This window comes from Canis lupus, chromosome 15 (genome assembly GCF_048164855.1).
Source record: "Canis lupus baileyi chromosome 15, mCanLup2.hap1, whole genome shotgun sequence".
Taxonomy (NCBI): domain Eukaryota; kingdom Metazoa; phylum Chordata; class Mammalia; order Carnivora; family Canidae; genus Canis; species Canis lupus.
Window position 1 is genome coordinate 13,693,684 of NC_132852.1, and position 27,433 is coordinate 13,721,116.

The following is a 27,433-nucleotide window of genomic DNA, read 5'->3' on the forward strand; positions in this document are numbered from 1 at the left end:
TAAAAATCACGGAGTATCTCAAGTAATCTTTGGCAACTGCAGATAAATAGAAAAGCTGTCTTTGCAGAAAGAATAAAGTTGACAGTTGGGCACAGACTAGGGTGTGAACTTGTGTTTGACGTATCCCTCTTGAAACATGGGTAAGTCTGTGACATCTCGTGTACACAGAATCATTCAAGCACTTGCAGGAAGGGACACTGCTTAGGAGTCCCCTTTGATGCATCGTCGATGGGGAGCTCTCTGCTACTTGTACAGTAAGGCATCTTTCAGCTAACTCAGCTATCTGAATGTAAAACCCATCACTCAGGACCATCATCTTGCACTCAGCAACACTCTCCAGAGAACTGTGTATCCATAAAACAATGAATGGATTACATACTCATTCATATATGTGGATTTTTCATCTTTTATGATGTAGTATTGATCCTCTTTTTCATTTCATAGTAACCCAAATGATGGAAGCTGCTAATAGCAGTTGTAAATTGGCTTTTATTTAAGTGTTTCGTAACACATATGAGCATTTGAACTATGGGCAATGGCTTTTTAAAATGCCAGCAATGACCACAGCAGATTTTGACCCGTTTGTGAGTGTGGAAAAGGCATACCACATCGAAACGCTAATGGTGTCCATGGTGATCAGTCACAAGCTGTATGGTTTATCCAGCAAGAGCCACAGCCAGTGACGTGTCCTCAAGTTTACAAAGCGTTTTCTGATGCCCATGACATTTTAGAACTGAACACGAGTATTACAGATCTGTATATAGAACAGTCTGATGCTTTTGCAGTGAACCCATTTCTGTCATTAGCTACTATACTCCTTATAAATTATGTATTTTGGAAAGTGAACTAACCATTTTTAGTCGCAACATTTAAGAGAAATATAGAATTGTAAAGCATGAAGGAATTTTAGAGATAATTGAGTTAGAGATGGCAACTCTGGGGCATGTTGTATACTATTATTTCCAATCCTTTGGCCATGGCAGACATCACTAATGAATCAGGACACTTTCCCACTGAACATGGAAACAACCTCATAATTCCCATCACTGTGCTTCATACATCACCTCATTGGGCCACTGTCCATCAGAGATGAAGCCTTTTTAATTTTTCAATCTGAGTTGACTCCCTCCTCTTAAAAATGCTCATACCAGGTACCAAAAGCGTTGTCACTTGACCAAGATCCCACCCTCATGAAACAACGCTACGCAGGGTAAATGAGGAACATCACAACAAAAATCAGTATTCAGACACAGATTTCTAGTATTCAGCTAGAAAATACCTAGCCATTAAGAGAATCTCTTCTAGTTGTATAAATTATCTATATCTGTCAGCACTGTGCTACTAAAGAATTTTAAAAGGTTCTGAAATGCACTAGGCATAAATGGGACATAATAAATTAAGCATACATATTTGTAGGGGATTCTTTTTTTTTTACCATGGTACATGCCAAACAGATCGAGAGCTACCACACAGGGCTGGAAGTCAGCGTCTCTGTTGTTTTTGTGTGGTTAGGTATAACCTTTCTGATTTTAAGAGCCTGTGACCCAACAGGTAGGTGTTCAGTACTTTAAATATCAGTTCTGAGACTGTGCGATTTTATTTACAATGGGTGACTATCATGAAAAATAACATTTTAATGTGAGATTAGCTCCCTATTATTTGAGACCTGTCCTCTGTTCATGGATCCCTTAGTAAATATAATTATCAGACTTCTAAGTAAAAGCCCAAAATGTTCCTTTTCTTCAAACTGCTTATTTTCCTGTTTAGTAGGTAACATCATAGTTTATTCCGGTAGTACTACTATCCTCAGCTTGTCCCTCTGGTTTTCTCTCTCCCCACATGGAAATGTACAAGTTAGATAGTTAATATACTCAGTTCAGCAGATACTTGTCAAACATTTGCAGTGATCTAGTTCTTGGGCTAGAACTTGAGGCGAAGCAGTCCAGCTGTTACCTGGCAAGAGTTACATTTATCATCAAAGAATGATCTCACACTTGCATTGCTTTAATTCAGCACAACTATACTTAACAGTTTTCACTGGCCTCCTATACTTAAATGACTTACACACCAACGCAGTGATTTTTGTTGTTGCTGTTTAAATCAGGTAAAGGATTTTGTTCATCAGTTAGCATGATACATCTTTTCAGACTGAAGAGACTGCCTTTACCCTTGAAAACAAGAATAGGGCGCTTCTGTCAGGGAAGGTTGTCCTTTCCTATTGAGCGTGCATGTAAAGCAGGGATGGAGAAAGGAGACCCTTGCCTGTCCAGCTTAGATCAGTCTGATAAACCCCCAGAATCAATGGGGAGACCAATGTCCTCATCAGATTGACCTCATAACTTTTAATAAAAGTGCAGCCATCCTTAAACTTTTTTTCCCATTCCCTTAGAGATCCCTTTTCTCCTATTGACTGTCAATATAAAGTCAAAGCCTTATGAAAGAAGTAAAAACAAAAAATAAAAAGCTTGAGGAATTACTCATGTCCTAGAATTTTCTTTATCACCTTTCAGTGAGGTGGTGAGAAGTTAGGAGAATATAGTATTAGCATGTCTCTTCTCTAAGATAAAGTTATCTCGGGGGAGTCAAGGTGAATAACTGCTGAAAGGGAGGGAGTAGAGGAGGAGAATAGACTTTGTTTTCCTCTTTGTATCAAAGTTTCAGAGAATGAGGAAAGAGTGAAAAAGAAAGGGAAAATACATTTCCCATAGGGTCATTGTGAACTTTCTGTGTAGGTAACCACGTGTTAACTTCTTGGGATATACTCTTCCAGATATTTGTCCAGGCATACAGAGTTTCCATATTTTTAATGCATGTGGCACCAGTTTTTCTCACTTGTCACTTATTAAACATCATATGTGTATGATTTTATTTAATGGCTATGTTTAACCAGTTCCCAAAAATGCAGTGACTATTTTCTTATGCATCTGTGTGTGTGTGTGTGTGTGTGTGTGTTTATTTGATCAAATTTTTTTTCAAGATTTATGTATTTATTTTAGAGAGAGAGCACAAGAGCGTGTACAAGTAGGGTGGGGGCAGAAGGAGAGAGAGAATCCCAAGCAGACTCCCCACTGAGCACAGAGCCCCACACAGGGCTGATCTCATGATCCTGAGACCATGACCTTAGCCAAAATCAAGATTCAGACTCTCAGTGGACTGAGCTACCCAGGAGCCCCCAGTTGATCAAATTTTTTATCAGAATAAATTCTGTGAAAGGGTGTACCAAAATGGCGGGTATGTTTTACATTTTGCAAAACCATGGCCAAATTACCCGGTTTACACAGCTACCAATGCTACTTATTATCAGTATTTTTGGCCCTTTCCAATCCCAGGCTAGAACATTTTATTGTTGTTTTATGGTTTTTCGACAATTATTTTTAGGTCAACATTTTGCTGGGCACTTTGATAGATGTTAGAGGTTCAAATTAGCTTTTCTTCCAGAAGCTCGTGGTCAAGCGATATATGCAAACACGCTTTGAAGAGTACATATGCTCATAGCAGCTTGAGCCTTATGAGCAAAAACTAGAAGAGAAGGGAAGAAAAATACCTATCTCTGGCTGAAGATGTCGGGGAAAGACTTGAAGGTAGCAGGTGTTATCTGCCTGACAGATGAAGAGTTGAGTTCACTAGGTTTGATGACAGAATGGTTAGTGGGAGATCACCTTGAAGAGAGATCATTCAAAGCATGGAAAGGAAGGTACATGATGTACCCACAGTGGTGCCCATGGAGCACTCACAGTGCACCAGAATATGGTGTTTGAAGCTGCATATGAATTGCCTTGATTTTCGCAACAACACCATGAATTTAATAAGAAGAATCGATCATCCATTTAACAGGGAGAATCTATCATTTGAGGGAGGCAATGATGGAAGCTGGACTGGAAGGTGTCAAGGACCCCACTCTACTATACTACCTCCCCTGAGGTTTTTAACAAACTGAAAGTGGGAAGATATTGAAGATATTGAAGCATAGCAATGAAAAACCATCATTTCTATTGTTGTTCTTTTTGTAAGATTTCTTCAGTGGCATTCCAGAACTTGCAATTTAAAGACAGTCTTGTGTCCTCAAACTTCAGTATTCCTAGGAATCCCCTGGGGATCTTACTAAAATGCATGTCATGACTCAGCAGATCTGAAGTGAAAACAAAGAATCTGGTGGGTTTTGGGGAGTTTTTTGAGAAAGAGAGAGTGGGAGAGAATCCTAAGCAGGCTGCATACCCAGTGTGGAGCCCGAAGCGGGGCTTGATCTCACTACCCTGAGATCATGACCTGAGCTGAAATGAGGATCAGACACTTAACCAACTGAGCCACCCAGGCCCCCCAAAGGGTCTGTATTTCAAATAGGCTCCCAGGTGATCCTGCTGTGGCCCACAGACCGCACTTTGAATAGCAAGGCTATAGGCCAGCACTGTCAAATGTTATAACATTCTGTAGAAACATTCTGTTTCTACCCTGTTCAATTCAGTAGTCACCAGATACATGTAATTATTGAGCACTTGAAATATAGCTAGTGAACTAAAGAATTGGACTCTAAATTTTATTGTTGATTAATTGAAACTCAAGCAGCCATATGTGGCTAGTGGCTACCACTTTGACAGCATAAGTATAGACCAGCTATTAGGAAACTAGCTGGGGACAGATCGTGAAGCCCTGTTGGGATGGAGGAATGAGCTGAATTGAGAAGCTGTAGCTGATACATAATAGAATGGATGTACCATGATTGGTCATAGCCCAATTTTAAGAATCAAATGCCCAAGCATGGCCAACTTCTTTTCAGCAGAGTCACATTATGATTTTCTTTAGATTGCTGAACTCCCAATTAAAATCATCCTTTAATGCATTAATCTTTGAGTTGATATGTCTTTACCCAATGAAAATTCTATCGAAGACAAAGGTGAAGCTTAATAATAATACTTAGTGATACAAACCTATCAAAAAAAAACAAAACAAAACAAAAAAACCTGTGCCAGTTCTTCTGGGCCTGAATTTACTCATTCTTCTTCTTTTCCTGTTCTAAAATTAGAAAATTATAAAGGTGGGCAAATATCTAGCAGTTGTTCACCAAAGAGTGAATTAAAAAAAGGAGGGTCTGTTGGTTACTGTTGCTTTTGCTTCTGTTCAGTGATAGAATGAGTAGGAACATTGATGATTCTTTACTCACGGAGGTCTTTTTTTCCTGGGTGGAAGCTAACCTACAATTTTGATGTTGCAGCACACATATAAATCTTATCATAAATCATAAGCATCATTGAAACATTATTAAGTCAAAATAAATGTTGGAATAATTATGTTAACACTGTTTAAAACTGCAGCAAAATGAAGTCAAATTTCCAGTGACACCATGATAGACATTTAACCTCATTACTATTTCCAAAAACTTTTAGGCAGAGTCTGAAAATCCAAATAATTTCCCATGTAGAATAGCACTTTTTGGTATTTGCACATGTTCTTTAAATTTAAGAGAAATGAGAAAAAACAAAAATCTTATCAAATTATATTATACTAGCATATTTTCTCAATTTTTGGGCTGGTATATCCCAACCAATAATTCATTTGATGACAGATTTTCTTTAATATACAGCCTTATTGAGGTATAATTCACATACCATACAGGTCACCCATTGAAAGTATCTATTGGTGTTTAATGCATTTGCACAGTTTGCAACTGTCACCACACTCAATTTAGAACATTTCTATCATCTCCAAAAAGGGTGCCCTTGTTGCATTAACAGTTGCTTCCCTGGACACCTGGGTGGCTCAGCAGTTAAGCGTCTGCCTTCGGCTCAGGGTGTGATGCTGGAGTCTCGGATCGAGTCCCACATGGGGCTTCCTGCATGGAGCCTGCTTCTCCCTCTGCCTGTGTGTGTGTCTCTCTCTCTTTCTGTGTTTCTCATGAATATATAAAATCTTAAAAAAAAAAAACAGTTGCTTCCCATTTCCCTCCAAACCCTCCATAGTTTTGTTTTTTTTTTTTCCCTCCCTGCAAATATCTTAACTTTAAAAAGACTGGTTTTTTTAACTCATTTCCTAATAACGAGAAAAAAGCTCCACATTGTTCTTCTTCTGGACTCCTGACATATGTTGCTAACCAAAGAAATACTTGCCTTTTCAATATTCCTTTTCGTTTAAAAAATACATGTGTAGTTATTTATTTCCTTTGAACAGCTGCTACCAACTGATTCCTAAAATAGATGTTGTCACATGTCTGCTAAAAAGGCTGTTTAACAACATAAGCATTCCCTAGATCTAGCAAAACATAACCTGTCGAATTTAGGTTCATTGCAGTTATGATTCCGTGGCAGTTACCTGCCCTACTTCTATGTCGATTTGCATTTTATGAACATTTTTACCTGCCTGTGTACCTTGAAATTGATTATGGTACCAACAATATATATGCAATTCAGGGTCAGAGGGAAAAGACGCCAGCCCTTTATGCTTCATGAAAAATCAACCATTTAAATATATATGGCAAAATAAAATGTGTTGTGACATTCTTTTTTCTTTTTGGACATGTCTTTGTAATAAAAGTGCTGTTTTATTAGGTGATAGAACACAGCCAAGCAATGAATTACATCCCATTTTTCACTACAGCTTCTTCTCTTAACTCCTGGTTGCATTACATTCTGAAAATGCATTTTGCTTGAGACGGAATGCTGGCTTTTTAATAATACTAATGTGATTTCATCACGTTGAAGAAAAAATATATTGCCTGTATGTTCAAAGATTGAAACTTATAAACTAAAAATTTTAAATCAATATATCAATATTTTATTTTATCCTTGGACACATGAAATTAAGGACATATTAAACCTGATTTGGTGGTAAATGCAGGATTAGAACGAAACAGTTTACCTCTCGAAGAGGGGGAAAATAGTAATAAGATAAAGCATACTACTGCAGCACTCTGCAGAGAGTCTATAAATTCAAAAAGGAGAAAATCTACCAAAAACCCATTCTAGATAGTTGTATTTTTTCTTTTTTGAAGACAGCAGTTTGTATGGGTGAAATTGTGCTTTCATATATAGATAAATATGTGTGTGCATGTATATATGTATTTGTGTGTATATGCATGTATGTGTGTGTGTGTGTATCCCTCCAGCATCCACAGAAAGTTTATTCTCCTGTCATATTTGCACTCTGTCCTGACTTCCAATAAGAACTATAGAAATTTATAGAAAATAATAGTTTGATTAATTTATAGAAAATACTAATTTATAGAAAATATCAGTTTTCCATGTCTGGCATATCAAAGAAACCTAGCAAAGGTTGAGAAGTCACTTAGAATCCTGTTCCTTTATAGTCAACTCCATGTAATTGCATCTGTTGACTTCTAACTTGAAATCCAAAGTAAGAAAATGGTTGTATACTGCACCCTCAGCTTTGGGACATTATAATTTTTTTGTTGCCTTTTATTAGCACAACATACAAATGTTCAGTTTTGACTTCATTGTCATATTGTTTATTACCAAACGTAAAAAAGAAAGCACAACCCATTTCAAGAAATTAATTCAAATGTGGGAAATAAGCTCCTCCTCTCCCCCAAAAGTCATTTATTTTACTCTTAGCTTGATACGAGGTCAGCTAAAGTAAATAATATATGAGAAATACTCTATTTATACAGACGTTTTTACCATTCAAATATAAAGATCTCCCTGACTTGAAAAACACCCAAGGACAGCAACAATAAGAAATACCTTTAAAGCCAGCTAAACTCCAGTTTCTGCCAGACATAAATATCTTCTCTGTGAAATACGGTGCTGTTTTCTCTGTTTTAGGCTATCATTTTTGTGGAATGTAGCAACATCTCCTGACTAATGACAAGTGGAAAGCATAATACAATATTTACCATTTCAGTGCTACATTGCATAAATATTTAATTGGTGTTGCATATGCCATTTGCTTTTACATTAGTGGGACTGAGAGCAGTGTGTTCGGGGAGAAATATCTACATACAGAGGAGTGAAAGGAAAAGTAACTGGTATATATGTGATTTTTTAAAAAACTTGATAGATTGCTAGGAGTTTTAGGAAGGAATTCATCATAAAACATTTAAGTTCTATTGGATCTATATTCAAACAGAGGTCTTATCCTATAGTATAAGGTAAAATAAAACTCAGATATGTATTGATTCTTTTAATTTATTGTTTCTACATACCCTTAGGATGTCTACTAACTATTCACACCTCGTCTTTCTTTCTTAAAATTAAGATTCTACAGTTCCTTTGTTAGTGCTTTGTAATGTAACGCCAGAGAAGGAGATGACCATCCATTCATGCATCCATCATTCATTCAACATTTATTTATTGAGACACTGACAGATACAGCAGTGAACAAGATAACACAGCCCTTGCCCTCTTAGAGATTGTATCTCGGGGCATGCAAACAGTGAGCATTTAATTGTCATCATGAGGGCTATTTAAAAAGGAGAAATGTAGGGGACTAGCGACTGTATAAAAGGCAGAACTCAAGGAGTTTGAGCCGTAGAGAAAGGTTTGCCTGCTAAAGCCTGAATAACAAGTAGGATTATGTTTTTGGACAAATGCTGATGTCAGGATAAATTTTAAGTTGACCACATAAACCTAAATGTGGTCCAAAAAATCAATCCTCAGGAATATTAAAACCAATATATTGTGATATAATAAAGATAAGATCTCAGTGTGTCTGAAGGGGAAAAAAAGTGATGATATTCATTTGTTTTCTTTGTTGAGGGAGTATCGCTAGGACCTCATCACGTAGTTAACACCTAGAAGGGGAAAGAAATGTTACTTTGGAAAGTTGGGGCAACTGGATTTAAAATTGTCACAAAGATGTGTGGTCTGTTTCAGATTGTTCCTTCCCCTTAATTTTAGATAATGAACATACATACTTGAAGAGTTTTATCATGTATGCCCAGAAGATCGTTTTAAAACTGTTAAAAGAAATGGTATCTGAGTTTTTTCTAAACATTCCGGGTACTGTGTTAATCTGTTCTGAAGATATCTAAGAAACATATGTGTTTCTGGTATTTCAAACATTGTTGGGAAATGAAAATCACATTGCTCTGCGTTTGATAACCAAGGAGCTCAGCATGTCCAATTTCCATTAGTGAGTTGGACCTAAAAGGCATTACTTTGAGACTCGTCCATTATGCGTTGTAAGCACTTATCAAACGGAATCAAAGAACAACTCTATTTGTATCTAGACCCACTCCTGTATAATACTAAGAGAGTTTTTGAGATAATATTCAGTGTTTTTCAAGATAAGAATGTCCATTCTTTCCTTTACCTGATGAGTTTCATCACTGGTGATTTATTCAGGCGTTCACACACAGAACTGGTGCTCCTCTCCTGGTGGTGGTCTTCATCGGCAGGGCTGGCATGACATTGGCTGCCTCCATCCTGGAATTGTCACTTCTCCCTAATGCTTGACCCACAGACCGATCCTTCCTTTTTGTCTTTGCTAGTGAGCTTTTCGTCCCCTTCATCAATTTAATAGGCCTTCTTGTACCCTTAAAGAAGAGAAAGCCTTCCACATATTATTATACATTTCCCAGGGCTATAGAAGGATATCCAAGGGTATCTTAAAGATCACCATATATGATTCTAGAATGTGGAGCCCTTAGCTCTTCTATTAAAAAGGGCTATTATTTATTTATTTGAGAGAGACAGTGCACCTCCATGCACAAGTGGGGAGAAGGACAGAGGGAGAAGATCTTCACGCTGACTCCCCACTGAGCATAGAGCCTGAGGCCAGCCTCAATCTGAGGACCCATGAGATCATGACCTGAGCCAAAACTAGGAGTCCATCCCTTCGCTGACTGAGCCACCCAAGCACCCCAAGACACCCGGGGTGGGGGATGGGAGCATCAAGGGCAGGGCTTCATTCTGAGACGAAATGATGCAAGTAGTTTTGTATCTTGTATATTTTAATTTGCTTTTTTTTATAGGTATTTCCTTGTAATTATTACCAATATCACAGTCAATTTAATTCCATTAAGTTTAGCAGTTACTGAATTTCCCTCCTAAACACTGAATTCACACACACACACACACACACACACACACACAAAAGACATAGTCTTTACCACAGTGAGCTCACAATCTTATATGGAAAAATACAATGCCAGATTTGCATATCACATTACAACATATTTTTAGAACATTGTTTTTAAGTACAGACCCTCAAAACACTAAGACTTGAGTTTTATATCCCACTTTAGCTATGTAATGCTGTGTAGGGAACTTACCCTCCATCAGTGTAGACAGGATTAGTAAGAGTACAGCTCTTGGATTCTTTAATAAAATAATTAATGTGCCTGATAAAATATAAGTGCTCAACTAGTTTTAGCTGCTATTATTATTCTTTACAACAATCTAGTAGAACAAATTTTATTATCCACACTTTTTAGAAAGAAAAGTCTTAGGCCCAGAGAATCAGTGGCTTGTGCTGTGTTAAAGCCCAGATATATTTAAACAGGGACCATGATGCAGGTCTTTTTATCTTGACCCTGGAACTTTACCCCACTATATCATAGGGCATTGTTTCTCATAAAGATTAAAGAATTTAAAGGGAGTACATGGATAGAAGAATAAGACTGAATGACAATATGAGGAATGTATTCCCTTTTGTCTTCTACCCCATCATATCTGATTATGTCATAAGGAAGGTCTCAGTAGATGTTTGTGTGTCATAATCTGTCTCTTTGAACACTTCTTTCACAAATAAAGAACACTTCTGGGTAGCCTGGGTGGCTCAGCAGTTTGGCGCTGCTTTCGTCCCGGGGCGTGATCCTGGAGTCCCGAGACTGATTCCCGTGTCGGGCTCCCTGCATGGAGCCTGCTTCTTCCTCTCCCTGTGTCTCTGCCTCTCTCTCTCTGTCATGAATAAATAAATAAAATCTTTAAAAAAAAAAAAAAAAACACTTCTGCTGGCTATCATTTCCACGTAGATTTTAATAGTATTGCTCATAGTTTACTCCATTTATTCTTACTGTTGCCTTCTGTTTGTCTCAAGAGATGTTGATTTTTCTCTTAAGGTAATGCTATAAAATTTTCTTTTAAAAAATGTATTTAAATTTTTAAGCTCATAATCTCACAGAAAAAAATAGATATGAATGTAAAAATATATTTTGCTATGAAATAAAAAGGCATAGATGGCTCATGATTTAATCATAAAGGTAGTAAGCACTTTTTTTTTAATGTACAGGAGTCATTACTAAGGAGACTAAAAAATTGGTCTCTTTCATTGGGCCTTTTAATTTCATTCTAGATCCTTTAATCTTTTTTGTTAAGTACATTTATAGTTGCAACAACCTCACTGCGATGTAGCTAGTGAGCCCATGTGAGTTACATAGCATTTGTACATAAAGCCTCATCATATTATTTCAATCATTTCAAATAGTCACAAATTATTTTCTATTTTTAGACTCACGATATTTTTAGATGCTTTTTACTACCTCAGAGAAATCCTTTATGATCTTAGAAAAGAATCATATATAGAGGAGCAATGCATGTGTAAAGTGGGAAAGTGGGCCACTTATTTTTAGGAGAAGAGTGTGAGACCACCAAATACAAAAGCCAGTTGACAGTGTGAGCAAGGTATCCTGAGGTTCAGAGATGACAACTTCCTTTGTATTTTGCTTTGAAATAGATGTCCACAAATGCTACATAAATATCCGTTAATAATAGTTAAGATAAATTCATAAGGAGACCTGCTCTCCAGGTCAGCCCAGATTAATGGGGGAGCAGCTGGAATGGTGGCTTCCTAGGATATGTTCCCACCTGCATGATGACTTAAGAGGGTCAAGGTCTGTCAAGGGTCAAGATAAGGTCTGTCAAACTTACCATCATGAACTAGGGTACCATCAGTGGTGAGGCGGATTCCACACCACTTTGCTTCGCACATACAACAGAACTTGATAAAGTAGATGGTGACTGCATTTTTGTTGATGAACAGATGGTGAACAACAAACTGTATGAGAGGGTTAGACCTGGATTCCTGAAGGGTCATTGATTTTGTTTCAAGTTGCCACCTGACAGCCATGACACATGCACACACAACACACACATTCCCAGATCACATTTACCATCTCAGATGTAACCTCTTAGAGAAGTGGATTGTTTTGAAGAGGATGTTTTTCTGGATTTTGCCATACATTAATATACCAGGTTTCCTCTAGGAATGTCCATTTCCCTAAGGGTTGGATCTTTTATTTTATTTTATTTTTTTTTTTTTATTTACAATAGTCACACAGAGAGAGAGGGAGAGAGAGAGGCAGAGACATAGGCAGAGGGAGAAGCAGGCTCCATGCACCGGGAGCCGGATGTGGGATTCGATCCCAGGTCTCCAGGATCGCACCCTGGGCCGAAGGCAGGTGCTAAACCGCTGCGCCACCCAGGGATCCCTTTTAATAATGAAGATTTAGAGTGTCTTAAAATTTCAAAAAAATTTCACTCTCATATTTATTCTACTACTTTTTCAAAAAGTCAAAACAAGCCAGGGCACCTGGGTGGCAGTCAGTTGAGGGGTGGACTCTTGATTTCAGCTCAGGTCATGATCTCAGGGTCATAGTATCAAGCCCCAGGTAGAGTTCAACGCTCAGCAAGGGGTCTCCTTGAGATTCTCTCTCTCCTTCTCTCTCTGCCTCTCTCCCATTCTCTCTCTCTCTCTCTCTCTCTCTCTCTCTCCCTCTCTCTCTCAAATAAATAAAATTTTTTTAAAGCAAGCCAAAGAAAGTTTTATGTTTAAGTAGATTATTAACATACTTTCATTACAAGTGTGAGGCTATAGCTCTTAAAGCTATTATGGAAGAAAGGAATCCAGGTGAAAATTGAGTCAGTAACAGGCTTTTGAATAATGAGTAAATCCATGGAGTTTCCGTGGCAAAACTACTAATAACTGTCACTAATGAATCTTCTGTTACGTACATTTCATGATAACAGCAAAGTCACTGTATCGGCATGCAGGGAATAGTCTATAAATCATGTAAATGATTTCATTGTGTATTTCAAATGTTCTTTAAACAGGTCCTCTTGCCATAGTCCTTAATGTTGATAACTGTTACCTCAAAGTTGATTGATAAGGCCTGGCTCCTTTGGACAAGCTAATCTAATGGTGGTCAACACTTTATTCTTTCCATGAGATTGGAGAGTGAATGCTTCTTTCATTCAGAGAATGGAACCTGGACATGAGAGAAAACTAATGAAATATTAGGAAAACAGCCTGTTTTTGAAGTCCTGACTTAAATCCCTTGGTGACAGACACAGCCGCAGCTTGATTTTCATAAGCCCCATCAGCTTCAATGTCGGCTGTCGGTGGACGGCTAGAATAACTCTCTCCTCAACAACATCCTTCAGCGTGTTACACTGAACCTACATGGTGAAGAGAGAAAAAATAAGCAACAAAATTTGGAAGTGGAATTTTTAATGTAAATTTAATTCACCAAAGAATATAAATCAAATATTCTGGAAAATCTACATAACTAAATCACTGTCTCATCAAGACATTGCTGTAGCCAAAATAATCCTGTCTTCCCATTACTGACATAATGCCAAAAAAGTAGAAAGGAAAAATGTATAGCGTGATTATGTAAAATATCAGCAGCCATTTCTTGTCCCCTTCCGCCTCACCCCCAAAAAGCCATTAGTTTACATAAAACCTATGATTTTAGTATTTTATAATACTCTGAGACACTTGCTACCTCAAGTGTTACTAGTACCTTTGAATATCAAAAATCCTGTCGTTGAGATAATTTCCTCCTTAATGACAGCTTGAGTGCATATTAATATGAAAGCTTTCCAAAAAAGTATTGATTTTAAAATGACCATATTTGGAAAAAATAAAATAAAAATAAATAAAATGACCATGTTTGGGCCAGCAAGATGTAGACTGTATGAATAATATTAGACTTGAAAGCTAATAACAAATAATAATGGATTAGAATGCCAAAATATTGCCCAACACACTCCGTCAACATGTATATGAACACAGCAGGAAATCCAAAACAAAAGCTAATTTATGGAAAACTATGTATTCCTAATGACAGTTTAGACCAGTAGGGGTCCAAGTTACAAACTGCATCTTTACATGAGATGCTTTCATTTTACATAGAAAACCTGGCTGTATTCTGTAAGCATGTATCAAATCAAATCATTGTCTTATATTTAAGAGCATTTTTTCTTATTTTGTTCTGTAAAATCTAATTGCTGCCCATGAGCATCAGGTGTATTTATATATTTGTGAAATTAAAACATAAAATGATGTGATCTTGCTTGCACAACCCAAGATACCAAAGGAATTGTGTGCATGAAGTGATTGTTTGACCCCATGCAATTTTATTTTATTTTCAAATTTTAAAAAAGGAAAAACAGCATTAGTCTTCTGATATGTTGATAGCTTATTGATGCCAGATGCTTTTGCCTGTGCTCAATGATGTAGCCTAAATATTTATATTTTAAAACATATTGACATATCAAAGAATTTAAATCTGGAAGAGACCTTAGAGATCATTTTGAGCAAGTTCTTTTGATATTTATAAAAATGGGAGATCTAAGCCTCAGAGAAGCCCAGTGACTTGCCAAGGTCCCACAACTAGTTAGAGCCAGAATTGAGACTGGGACTCGGTTCTCTTTTAGTATAAACAAAGCTCCACAAGACGCCACGGGCAATCTGTGTTGAAAACTGTGCTCTTAACTGTAAAAGGTCAGATTCCGATTTTCTTTTCCAGCAACTTCTGATAACATGTTCTTAATGACTCTTTCTCAGAAAGATTATTTTTGGGAAACTGTACCATGGTGGATATGAGGTGATTTACAAGACAGGAAAACTCTAGACCTTAGCTTGCCTCCATGGACTTTCAGGGATTTGGAGGCATACGCAGAACCGACTTACAGACATTTTCAGGATGATATTTTATTAAGCCCATTTTTTCTTAAGCAGACTCTGGTTCTTATATTATCTCTTATTTTTTTTTTGTCTTTGTGAGAATGTTTGCTTGCTCTTGTAATATTAAACAGCATTTAGCCAATAATGGCAGGCATGCTAAGAACTATAGTCCAGGTTGCCAAAACCTCAGAGTGTCACTCTTCAGGGTTCTGGTGGCATAAGCTACATTCGGGTTTCTGATGGCAAGGGTGCTTGCTTCTGTGTTCGCTTCACAACATCCCCTGTAATTTGCTCTAAGGTTCTGGCAGACTGCTGGACCATGTCACCAGCTGTCACCACCCCTCCTTCCCATCCATATTTGGCAGTATCCAAGAACAGAGGCATGCCAGTAGAAATAATAGTAGCTGTGATAGCAACTTCAGTGGCATGGTCCCCAGAGACAAGATCAAAATTTGGCACCATTTCTCTCAACATGGAACTAAAAATGGTACTGAACTTGCTACTTGGTGGTATATAATTTTCTTTAATGACACATTTTGGTTTCAAGTGTTCCCCATGCTGGCTTTTAAGTATCAAACCAGCACACATTGGTTAAAAAGAATGGAATGCCCTTTTTTGCCCTGGAGAAGGGGTGGAATTGCTCTAATATCATGGACTCCTTTCATCTCCATCAGCCTTGAAAGGTAAAAGGAATGTGCACTATAATTTCTTTCACTGGAACGATCGTTGAGTCAGAAAGAAAATGTCTTCATAAGATTTCACTAGCCTATTGTCTTATTTCTGCTTCTCATTAACTAGAAAAGCCTACAGGGAAAACAAAAAACCAAGAAGGTTATAAAATGAATTTTTAACTATATAAGAAATATTTCATTGTAAACATCTTCAGATCTGTTGAATCCAAGAATACCATGAGACAACCTGAAAAGATAGAGTCTGTAAAGTGGACCCTTTGGCTGTTAGTAATATAGTTTGCAGTAATAACGGAAGGTTTAACATCCATGTCCATTACTTCTCGAGTTGATGTGACAATTTTTATCATCAATTTGGGTGATAGTATTGAAAGTGTGCTAAGTTTGTAGATGACAAATGTTAGCTATTATAACTAATTTAGAAGGGTTCTGACTGGGAATCATCTTGAAAGTCTCTGTTTTCCTACCCTGAGAAAAGGGGAGGAATTACACAAGGTGCCCTCCAAGGCTTCTCCTTACTATTAATGGTTTCAGGGGCTCTGTTAGTCACCCCTGTTTCTCAGGAGCCAGTTCAGCTACAGAGATCCAGGCCTCTAAGATCAACTTTCAGCAAAATATTGAAAAAGTTGAATTATATATTAAATAGCTAAAATCTTCATTTATTCCCTTTCTTCTCAAGCTCCTCTTTTTTTTCCCTCCATGTCCCTGTTTTACTCTTAACTGCAAAGATCCATTTCTGCTTCTCTGACAACTCCCCTCACTCCTCACAACTGCAGAAAGTAAAAAATTTATTCAGACAAAAAGTGGGATGTTTTAGATAAAATACTACAAAGTGCTATGGTAGTTTTTAATTGTAGGAGGTCCTCTCATGAAGACATTTCAACTAGACTTCAAGGTACTAGTGAGATGTCATCAGAAAGAACTTGGGAACGGTATCCCAGAAGCCAGGAATGACAGGAACAAAGCCATGGAAACCAAGAAGTTAAGGGCAGGATTTCAGTGGTAGACAAGCACATCTGGCCAGTTCGGGGTCCCTGTGATACATTCACATGGTTGCACAACAGATTTCCAGAACTGTTCAATCTTACAAAACTGAAACTCTGCACCTTTTAGACAACTCCCCATTTCCCCTTACCCTGATGCCCAGCAACCACCGTTCTTTCTGCCTCTTTGAGCTTGAACTACTTTAGATAGCCCATATTAGTAGAATCAAAACAGTATTTATCTTTTTGCGACTAACATTTTATGTGACCTAATATCCTCAAGATTCATCTATGTGACAGCCTGTGGCAAGGCTTCCTTCCTTTTTAAGATTGAGTAATAAATATTCCCTTGTGTGTTTATACCACGTATTCTTTCTCCATTCTTCTGTTGATGGGCATTTGGGTTGCTTTTGCCTCTTGACTATTGTGAATTGTGCTGCTATGAAGATGGATGTACAAATATCTCTTTGAGACCCTGCTTTCAGTTCTTTCTTCAGGGTATATCCAGAAAGGAGATTCTGGATCATATGGTAGTTCCAGTTTCAATGTTTTGTTTTGTTTTGTTTTGTTTTTTTGAGGAATTTCCATAGTGTTTTCCATAGCAGTTGAACCATTTTAGAGTCTCATCAGCAGTGCACCAGGGTTCCAGTTTCTGCACACCCTCACCAAGACAAGTCACAATGTTTTGTTTTATTTTTTTTAAAGATTTTATTTATTTATTTATTCATGAAAGACACAGAGAGGGAGACAGGCAGAGGGAGAAGCAGGCTCCCTATGGGGAGCCCGATGTGGGACTCCATCCCGGGTCTCCAAGGTCACGCCCTGGACTGAAGGCGGCACTAAACCGCTGAGCCACCCGGGCTGCCCAAGTCACAATGTTTTTAAACTACAAATCAATCTGGTTAAGCTCATGAGTTGACAGTCATTAACCTAGTACATGCATTTGTTTAATCAGATTGTTTTCCTTCGAACACCTGAGATTTGCACTAAGGATGCCTTTTCTTGTTCTTCCCTCTACCTCCTGATGGAGTCACTTACCTTTCTACCCTCATATCTTTCCTAGAGGAGCATCTAGGAGCCTTGTAGAGATGGGCACCTGCAGGGAAGGTTTAGGGAAGATGAAAATAGATGTTCTTTAGTTCTGCTAGGTGTTAGGTGGACTACTCTTCAATAAACATTTACATTTAAATGTAGTATACAGTTAGAAAACTGTACAAATCATAAGTGAACACACCAGTGGAACCACCACCTGGATAGAAAAGTAAAATATTCCATTCCAGAAGTCCTCTATGGCCTCTCCCAGTTATTCTCTAGGCCCTCTTCCCTAGAGGTAATTACTCTGGTGACTCTTTTTTAAGATTTTTAAAATTATTTTAATTTAAAAAAAAATAAAATTATTTTAATTTATTCATGAGAGACACAGAGAGAGAGAGAGAGAGAGGCAAAGACATAGTTTAGAGGGAGAAGCAGGTCCTTTCAAGGAGCCCCATGTGGGGCTCGATCCCAGACCTTAGGATCACACCCTGAGCTAAAGGCAGATGCTCAACCACTGAGCCACCCGGGCATCCCCTCTGGTGACTTGTTCCTACCAGTTAATTTTACCTGCTTTTGAGCTTTATACATATTAGCTTATGCAATATTCATGTTTTTTTTTTTTTTTTTTGTGAATAGGTTTTCTTGCTCAGTACTGTGTTTGTGAGATATAGCCATGTCATTGCACCTGGCAGTGTCTTACTCATTACATCAGTCTATAGAATTCCTTGTATGACTACCCTATAATTTGTTTATCTTTTTACTGCTGGAAGACATCTGGGTTTCCATTTTGGGGCTATTACAAATAATTTTACTGAGAATATCCTGATTCATGCCTTTTGGTGCTATTTGTATACATATTTCTACTGGATATAGAGACAGACTTTTGTAGACCAGCTGGGGACTTAACCATCATTTCTAAGATATTTCAATATAAAGAAAATACATTCTAATTCCAAACAAGCAACTTACAAATGATTTTGCGATTTGCAACCATTTTCAGTGGGTAAAACATCTTGTATTTAGAAGCCCATTTCAACAAATGGACAACATCTGACTATATGTGCTGCTGTCAAAAAAGAAATAAATCAATTTGTGTTAACATTTTTTAAGTTTCTTTAAATTTAAATTCAGAACAATTGAAGGACAACAGCACAGTATAGGAAAAAGAATCCTGAAATAGGGTCAAGAGATCTTGTATCATAAGTCCTCTTTATATATTTTTTAAAAGGCATTGAGTAGATCGCTAACCTGCTCGTTGCCTGTGTTTCACTTTTACAGCAGAGATGATGACCCCTGTTAGAAGATAACAGACATTGGGGTGCCTGGGTGGGGCAATTGGTTAAGCGTCCAACTCTTGGTTTCATCTCAGGTCATGATCTCAGGGCTGTGAGTTGAAGCCCTACACTAGGCTCCGCACTAGCTACAGAGTCTGCTTGAGATCCTCCTCTTCCCCCCTACCCCCCGCCATGGCTTCTTTCTCTAAAATAAATAAGTAAATACTTTAAAAGAGAGAGAGAGAAGATAATACACATCAAAGTATTTTCAAATATAAAAAACACACTTGGGTAGACATACAATGCTATTGCTCTCATTCACAAATTCCCTTCTTCCTTGGATAACATTTTAGATATGAATGTAGCCCCCATCCCTCATTAAAATCACCCAAAAATTCATGGAAATAGAAATATGAAACGTGATATGAGAAACATTTTTTTAAGATTAAACCTACATGAATGCTTTTTGTAACTGTAAAATACACACGTATACTGTTTACATGTAATTCTTAAATTGTTTTAAAGACTCTTAGAAGGGCGCTTGCCTGGCTCAGTAGGTTTGAGTGTCCGACTCTTGGTGTTGGCTCAGGTCATGATTTCAGGGTTCTGAGATCAAGCCCCACGTTGGGCTCTGTACTTTGTGGGGAGTTTCCTTGTCCCTCTCCTCTGCTCCTCCCCCCACTTGTGTTCTCTCTCTCTCTCTCTCTCTCTTTCTCTCTCAAATAAATAAGTAAAATCTTTTAAGACATAAAATAAAGGGGCTCCTGAGTGGCTCACTGGATTGAGCGAGCATCTGTCTTTGGCTCAGGGCGTGATCCCAGGGTCCTGGGAACCCCACAGGGAGCCTGCTTCTCCTTCTGCCTGTGTCTCTGCCTCTCTCTGTGTGTGTCTCTCATGAATAAATAAATATAATCTTTTAAAAATTAAAATTAAATAAAGACTCTTAGAGTTAACCAAAATAGCCTGTTGTGAATTTCACTCATATCACTATAAAATTTTCTTTCTACAAAAGAGAATACAGTACAGTGGGAAAGTATTTGTATGGAAGAATTGTGCCTGGAATACGCAAACATTACTTAGTGGTATCTCTGCCCATCTTTTGCCATCAAATACCACCTCTACCTTCTGTTTTCTTGATCTAGTAGAAAAACATTATCTAGCCTGTGGCCCTCACAGAAGCCACATTTCACTTTCTTCAATATGGATTCTCAGCCCCCTGGTAGACAGACGGGTGTATCGTGGTGTCCCCTTCATTATCAGAAGGTCTGGGTTTAAGGGCAAACTCCACTATTTGCCTGCTTGAAACCTTAAACTCCCCCAAAGCCTCAATTTTCTCAGATCTAAAATGGAAAAAAAAAGTAGTCAAAGTAAGTATTCATTGGAATCTTTGTGAAGATTCAATGAGATAAAGCAGATGAAGCACCAGCACAACATTTGATACGTGAGAAATGTTTAATGAATGTTTTATTTAAAAAAAAAAATACCGCATCATGATGTTCTAACACCACCTTCCTGCCAGCTGATACTCTTCACCTAAGCTATCTGCCCAGGGGGGTGAGGGACTCTGAAGAGCACAGAGCTCCCAGCCACCCCTTGACACTCTCCACCCAGCCCACTTGGTCATGCGTAAACCAAGGATCACTTTTTACCATTCATGAGTAGTGGCACCAAATGCCTTCCATTGGGGTCAAATCGCCTTTCCAACTCGGGTGTTGGAAGAATTGGGCTCATCCTTCTGTATTTATATATGTATTTTATTTCACTAATCTTTCCCTTATTTGTCTGCCAAGACCTTCCCGTAGTGTTATTGCACAAGTGCTCAGTAATTTCTCGAGCAATTTTTACTTTTATGAGTTTGCTACCTCCCTCTGCCTCCCCCTCTCTCATTTTTGGAACTAGTTTTACTAACACCTTGAATTTGTATAAAAATCTCAAGTTACACATAATGAGGGTCAAGAGCATTACTAAATAGCAAACACCAAGATTTTCAAAGTCCATGGTATCCTAAAACCAAACAACTTGTTGGTCTCTGTTTTCAGTGCAGTGTTAAACAAGATATAATATTATTTGGTGTGGTTCTCATTATACAGCATGTTAAGTAGAACTGGAATTTCATTTTAATGAGATTTTCTGTAAGAAAAAATATATAATAAAGTTATTGCCTATCTGGCAAAAAATAGCTCTCTAAACACAAACATAACATTACTTTCTAACACTTGACATCTGTGGAGGATTGCGTGGATTATCTCTCTTCTTCAAAGTCTATTAAAACCAATAATATAAACAAATTTGTCATTCAGGAAGACTTTTTATGTTACATAAAAGCTCACAATGATGATAAATTATTTTGTGTATAAGTTGACCCTTTTGGAATATTTATCATTGCTATGCCAAAGTATGTCTGTCAAAGCTTTCACTGTATGCAAAAAGAGCTCCCATTATTTTACTCAAAAATTGCTGAAATATACCTAAAACCTTGAAAAATGTATGAAATGATAAATGTTTAGAAAGCACCTGACATTTTGCCACTCAAACACTATGTAATTTAATGCAAAATGACATATGAAGTTATCCCTCCTTACAAGTTGACAGTTTGTGAATTCAAGAATTCTATAACGTATATCTTAATCCTTGAAAAACCAGAGTTTGAAAGGAATTGTTGGCAGATTATAACTTAAGAAGGGGAGTATATACATTTGTTAAAAATATACGGGGTAGATGTAGCTATGTTTGTATCTATGTTTATGGTGATTCTTATTATAGCATAATTTTATGTCAGGAGTTGTTAACAGAAGAACGTGAAACTTATAGAATGCCCTCAAGCTGTTGAATCTTTTTTTTTTATTTTTTTTAACTTTAATTAAATAAATAAAATACTAGTGGACTTTTACTCAACTGCTTTTCATATACTATTATGCTAATATAGTCATTAATTACTTATAACACTTTATTCTTGGTTATTTACTTACTTGTTTTATATTTATTAACTTTTCCCTTAAATTACTATATTTTTATCCACAACAGTGTTTTCTTAGATTTGAAAACATCAGAACATAGATTTCATTTATTTAGCAGTTATTTAATTTTTTTAATTTTTATTTATTTATGATAGTCACAGAGAGAGAGGGAGAGAGGGGCAGAGACATAGGCAGAGGGAGAAGCAGGCTCCATGCACTGGGAGCCCGATGTGGGATTCGATCCCGGGTCTCCAGGATCGCGCCCTGGGCCAAAGGCAGGCGCCAAACCGCTGCGCCACCCAGGGATCCCTATTTGACAGTTATTAAGGCCTACTTGGGCACTATATAAAATCCATGAGATACAAAAGTGAATGAAAACAGTCTTGCCAAGATGCTTAACCAAGTCGGGGAAGGGTACCCCACAAAGTTGGGGCCTACCATCTGAGTGATGAATGAGTATTTTACAGTGGATGAAGAGCATAACGGTAGAAGGAACTATTGAGAGGTAGCATGATCTGGTCAGGTGAGTTCAAATAGTTCAGTAATCTAGAGTCTGGAATAAATAAATGAAGTACTGATATACTAAGAACAGTCCTACTATGTACCAGCTGTCCTTAACATATTCTCATAGACTTATCCTGTCTAGAAAGTTCCTGTAAGTTAAGGAAGGTAGGTTTAGCCAAACTCACTTTTTAAGTAAAACTGATGTTAATAATGTTCTATCATTTGTCCAAAGCTAAATCCTAAATTGAGGATTAGACCAAAGTCTAACTCTGTCTAAAGCCTTGCTCTTTATACTGTGCCAGTTTAACTATGTTACTACATATATTGCATATTTAATGAAGGCTTGCCTTTTGTAGTCATCACACTGTTTCTAAGATTTTCAGACCCACATCAGAAACTGTACATGAAATTACCTAACATGTAGTATGTTGCTTCATCTGTGCCTTGATGAATTGAATGTCATAAACTCATCTTAAATTTAGAATATTCAAATATTACAATATTTTATGCATCTAAATCCACTCTGATCATTTCATATGCCAGCTAATTTATCTGAGAGACCAGTTGTTACTTTTTACCTTCATCCAAATGAATAGGTCATGTTTCTTGAGAATATAGGGATGCTGCAACTAAGCATTACACATGTGCAAGTGGCTTGTGGTCAAGCAAGTTTGGCGGAGGCTGCTCTAGAGCATTCTCCCGCTTACCTAAGTGACAGTGAGGCGTGGACTCAGATAAAACAGAGCAGATAATGATGCATTCTAATCCTATCAATATTGTACTGCATTGTTACTTACATTGCATTTGTGTGAGGAACTGTTTCTTTTCTAGTTTTTTAAATGCAATGATCTTTGTTGTTTCAGAACATGGAAATTTTAACTTTACATATGAATCTTGTTATCAACATGTTACCATTTGCTATACTGGCTAAAAAACAGCAGACCTTTAAACAACTTGTATTCTTTGCCCCCAGCAATGCATCTCTTTGGCCTCAATTGGCAATTACAGCAAACTGAAAATGACACATTTGAGAATGGAAAAGTGAATTCTGATACTATGCCAACAAACACTGTATCATTACCTTCTGGCGACAACAACAACGGTAAGAGAAAGAATTCTGTGTCTTGTGTGTTTCTTTAACATCTCTTTTCCATAAATTTATTTTTATCCATGTCACATCCCGTTATATCGGGGAGAGGGAAAAGATTTTGAAATACAGATGTCATCTTTTAATGAGGGGTTTTTATTCATTTACTTGAAAGATTGGAAGTTCACAGTTTTATTAGAGGAATAATGCAGTTTTCTGCTTTCTGATTTGATGGCTAGACTTTTCCAGCTTTCCCTCTTGCAAGTGGGTATTTTGTTTTATTTTTAGCCTGTAAATAGGCTACAATTCAGTATATCATCTCAGATACTATATCTTGGGTGTATGAAGCTTTTCTCATTCAACTAACATATGGAGTTGAAATACCATATTAATTTTGTTATAAAAGCTTTGAAATACAAAACACATTAAAGGATATAATTTATTGACCTTTCCTCCGCTTGCCCTTTCTTCTGTAAACCTTCAACAAAGTTTGCACTTTGGGCTAACAGACTTTCACATCCTTTGGTTCTGAATTTAAAACAGAATTTAAGAAGTTTAAGAATGCTTTCTTTCATTTTTCCATATAAAAACCCAGGAAAATGTATATATACATGTGTATATTTATATTATAATTACCTGTGTTATTTTGATATATGTGTGTGTGTGCGTGTGTGTGTGTGTGTGTGTGTGTGTAACTTTTGACACTTGGCATCCTCTGACTTTTTGCAAAACTTATATCTCAAAACAACCAGAGCAAGATACCTTTTTTTTGTCATGTAAATATATCATCTGCCTTTAAGCATTTCCCAAGCTTTTCTTTCCCCTTTGTTTCTTCTTATCTCGTGTATTTGTATTCTGCTTTGGCATCAATTATGTTCATCCTCATGTGGCTAGTTTCTTTGCAAGACTAGAAAGAAGCTATTGTGTATTTATAGATAATATATATTTATTTATATTTATATATACACTGCTGTTTCACATGGACCCATTCACCATGACTAATGCTTTTATCTTTTTTGGTTGTTGTTGTTCTCTGTTTTCTCATCTTCTGTTTTATTTTAACAATAATGCTTTATGGCATTTCTCTTTCTTCTTAGGGGGCCTGAGGAATTTTAGAAGATGTTAGATTTTCATCATCATAATAAATACCCTTAGCCCCACACCTGTATGGAGCCTTTTGATATAAAGCTCCATGTGTCCCAAGAAACAATAAGCTGGTGACTAATACGTCACCACACCTGAAGACATGAAAACTGTAGGTGGGGGAAATTTCAATTAAGTAAACAATGGTTTAATTTTTTTATACACTGATAACACAGACGAACTGATCAAGTAACTACACAGAAATTAAGAGCATTTATTTTTGGTTCATGTAGATTGAAATGTAGCCTTTCTCTTAAAGTAGATAGTTTCTGCAAAAAGAGCCTGATGGCACTGACCACATACGGAGGGAATTTTTTTTTTTTTACAGACTCAAAAAATTAGACTAAAATGAGAAAGGCTTATTATAGACCTGTCTTATTTTACAGTCTCCTAAGCTTTTATTATGGTTAAGACAAAAATGGAGCACAACTAATTAGTTTCACAGTACTTGAGCAGCGCCTACTAAGAGAGCGATGGGTTGAGAGGTGCTCTCACAGCCTAGTACTGGTTCCTGGTGTTCGTCAGTTACTTTGTAACCTTGGTCAAGGTGCTTAGTGATTCAGATCTGCAAGAAGATTTTAGGACAATCCTGGAATATACTGTCTGGGATCATAGCAGATCCAGGCATTTGAAAGAGCATCAGTGCACATGGCCTCAGAAATTCTGCAGAACTAACAGAGTTGTAAACCGTTCTCTAGGACTGCAGTGAGAAATCCATGTTATGTCACGATCCACAGACCCCTGCACGCATACATCTGAAATACGTTTCCCAAAATAATGCTTATCCTTATTTTATGAAATGCACCCTGGTTTCCTTACTCTGTTGGGTTTCCGTTTATACCAGTGCTTCTTGACACTCACTCAAAGGATTTCACACTTTACGAGGGATTGTGGTCCACAGTTTCCAAAACACTGCTCTGAAAGTCCTTCCCTCTAGAAGAGACTGAGTTTCCCCCACAGGATTATAGAATGCACTGCGTACAAGTGATGTGTGCCTATAGAACTATATATACATGGAAGCAGGATTCCTTCTTCCTACCCTTGTAAAGAAGCCCCCCACAGAAGGAACCAGAAACAAATGTCCCAGGGTGAGTTAGGTACTCTGGAGAAAAACTGACCTTCCAGCCTGCCAACAGGCCTGGGGGTTCATAGACATTTCTCCTTGTGGAAGGAAGGCTATCTCTGGGCTCAGACCTCGTCCACAAAATGTGAACTAATTAGTAGTCACTTGTCTTGTTTATTATTTCTCGAAGAGCAACCCCCTCAAAAAAAAAAAAAAAAAAACCTAAACTAAATTGTAAGAAATTCTTATTTCTGTTTTTCCAAGTAAATATTCTTGGTGTGTATCTCTTAAATACTTATGGGGCGCAGGGGGACATGAGGGGACTGTATTTACAAGAAGGAGGGGGGTAGCTTAAAATCATGGCTTTTAAACCTCTGTGATGATCCTGCACTGTCCATACACCATCATCCACTGCCTCAGTTTTATAAACTATCCAGAGAAGCATATCACATCATCTCTTTAGAAATTCTAGATTACAGCCCTTAGGAGAGCCTTAGAATTCTGAACAAAGCTCACTAGGAGAATTAACTGTGCTAAACATAATGAGACCATTGATTCACAGCTTGTAAGTACAATACTTTTGTTTTTGCGGTCCTATTTTATTCTTACTTTATAAGCATAATTATAAGGAACAGTCATGGTGCTAAGGCTTCAGTAAACTCCCTGCTTGCTTTTAAGCTCATTTGAACAGAAGCTTCTAAGTGGTATTTAGTATATAAAAGCAGAATTTCTGTTGTATGCTCTGAGCTTTTACCGATTATTCCCTAGACCATCTTTGACTACAAATTTTAGAGATGGGATGTCAGATGTGTGGGGTCTCAGGCAATGGACAATGTGAATGAAGAGGTGAGAATGAGGTTTTTGAACTTCTAATACCAGTCTCTCTCCAGAAACTGAAATTATTCCCCTGGACCAAGAAATTCGTTTAGCCTAATGTACTGGAAAGAATCACACAGGCCTATATTCAGATCCTAGCTCCTTCATTTATTTACTTTGTAACCTTGAGCAAGTTACTTAACCTCTTGGAGCCTCAATTTCCTCACATGTAAAGAGGGAATCATAATCCCCATCTCCCAGCTCACTGACTGCCGGCAATCTGGCAGGCCTACTCCATTTCCCTTGCAAACTCCCTTCCATTCCACACTTGTCAGCAGTGGTTCCAGATCGTCTTACGGTACTCAAAACCCCAGCCCTCTCAACAGATGGACCTTTCTATTCAACAACAAATAGAAGCCTTCTTAGGAAGTTCTCTTTAATTTCTTGTAAACAAATCTCCGTTCCCATGCGTGTCTGGATCTGTGCTTTGCTTCTCTTTGCCCTGTATTCAAGGCTCATCTTTCCATGAGTATTCTCAATCCCATTCTGGATCTTCAAAAATTTACCCCCTGTTGCCACCTGTCATCAACATGTGAGCCTACTGAGGCCTCTCAACATCTTAAAAAAGAAAACAAAGAAACCCTTGACTCTACTTCCTGCTCCAGCTCTACCCTGTTTTTCCCTTCTCCCTTCACATCCAAGGAGCACAGCATCTGTATTCACCTCATGCATTTCTTCACTTTCCATGTACTCCTTTGTCACAGCTCTTCTCAACCACCACGCATTAAAACCAATGCTTTCGAGGGTTGTCAATTGCTGTGTCAGTAGCATCAGTGAACACTCTTCAATCTTTATCATATTTGAATTCTTGGTAGTATTAATAGTTAGCCTAGCCCTCCTAATTGAAATGCTCTTCTCTCTTAGCTTCCGTGGTACTGCGTTCACCTTGGCTCTCTTCCTGACCCTTTGGCAGTGACTTCTCGGTTTGTTGAGTTGACTCCTCTTTCTCTGCCTGTTCTCCCC

General features: G+C 37.6%; 1 protein-coding gene across 11 annotated transcripts in view; it reads left to right on the forward strand.

The window, feature by feature from the left end:
- The window catches only part of TENM3 (teneurin transmembrane protein 3), a 604,956-nt gene that overhangs the window by 444,128 nt on the left and 133,395 nt on the right, over positions 1-27,433 (forward strand). For all 11 annotated transcript variants that reach the window (XM_072775885.1, XM_072775884.1, XM_072775886.1 and 8 more), the window contains one exon: positions 23,275-23,403. In XM_072775885.1, coding sequence (XP_072631986.1) covers positions 23,275-23,403 — 129 coding nt within the window. The remainder of the gene's footprint in view (positions 1-23,274; positions 23,404-27,433) is intronic.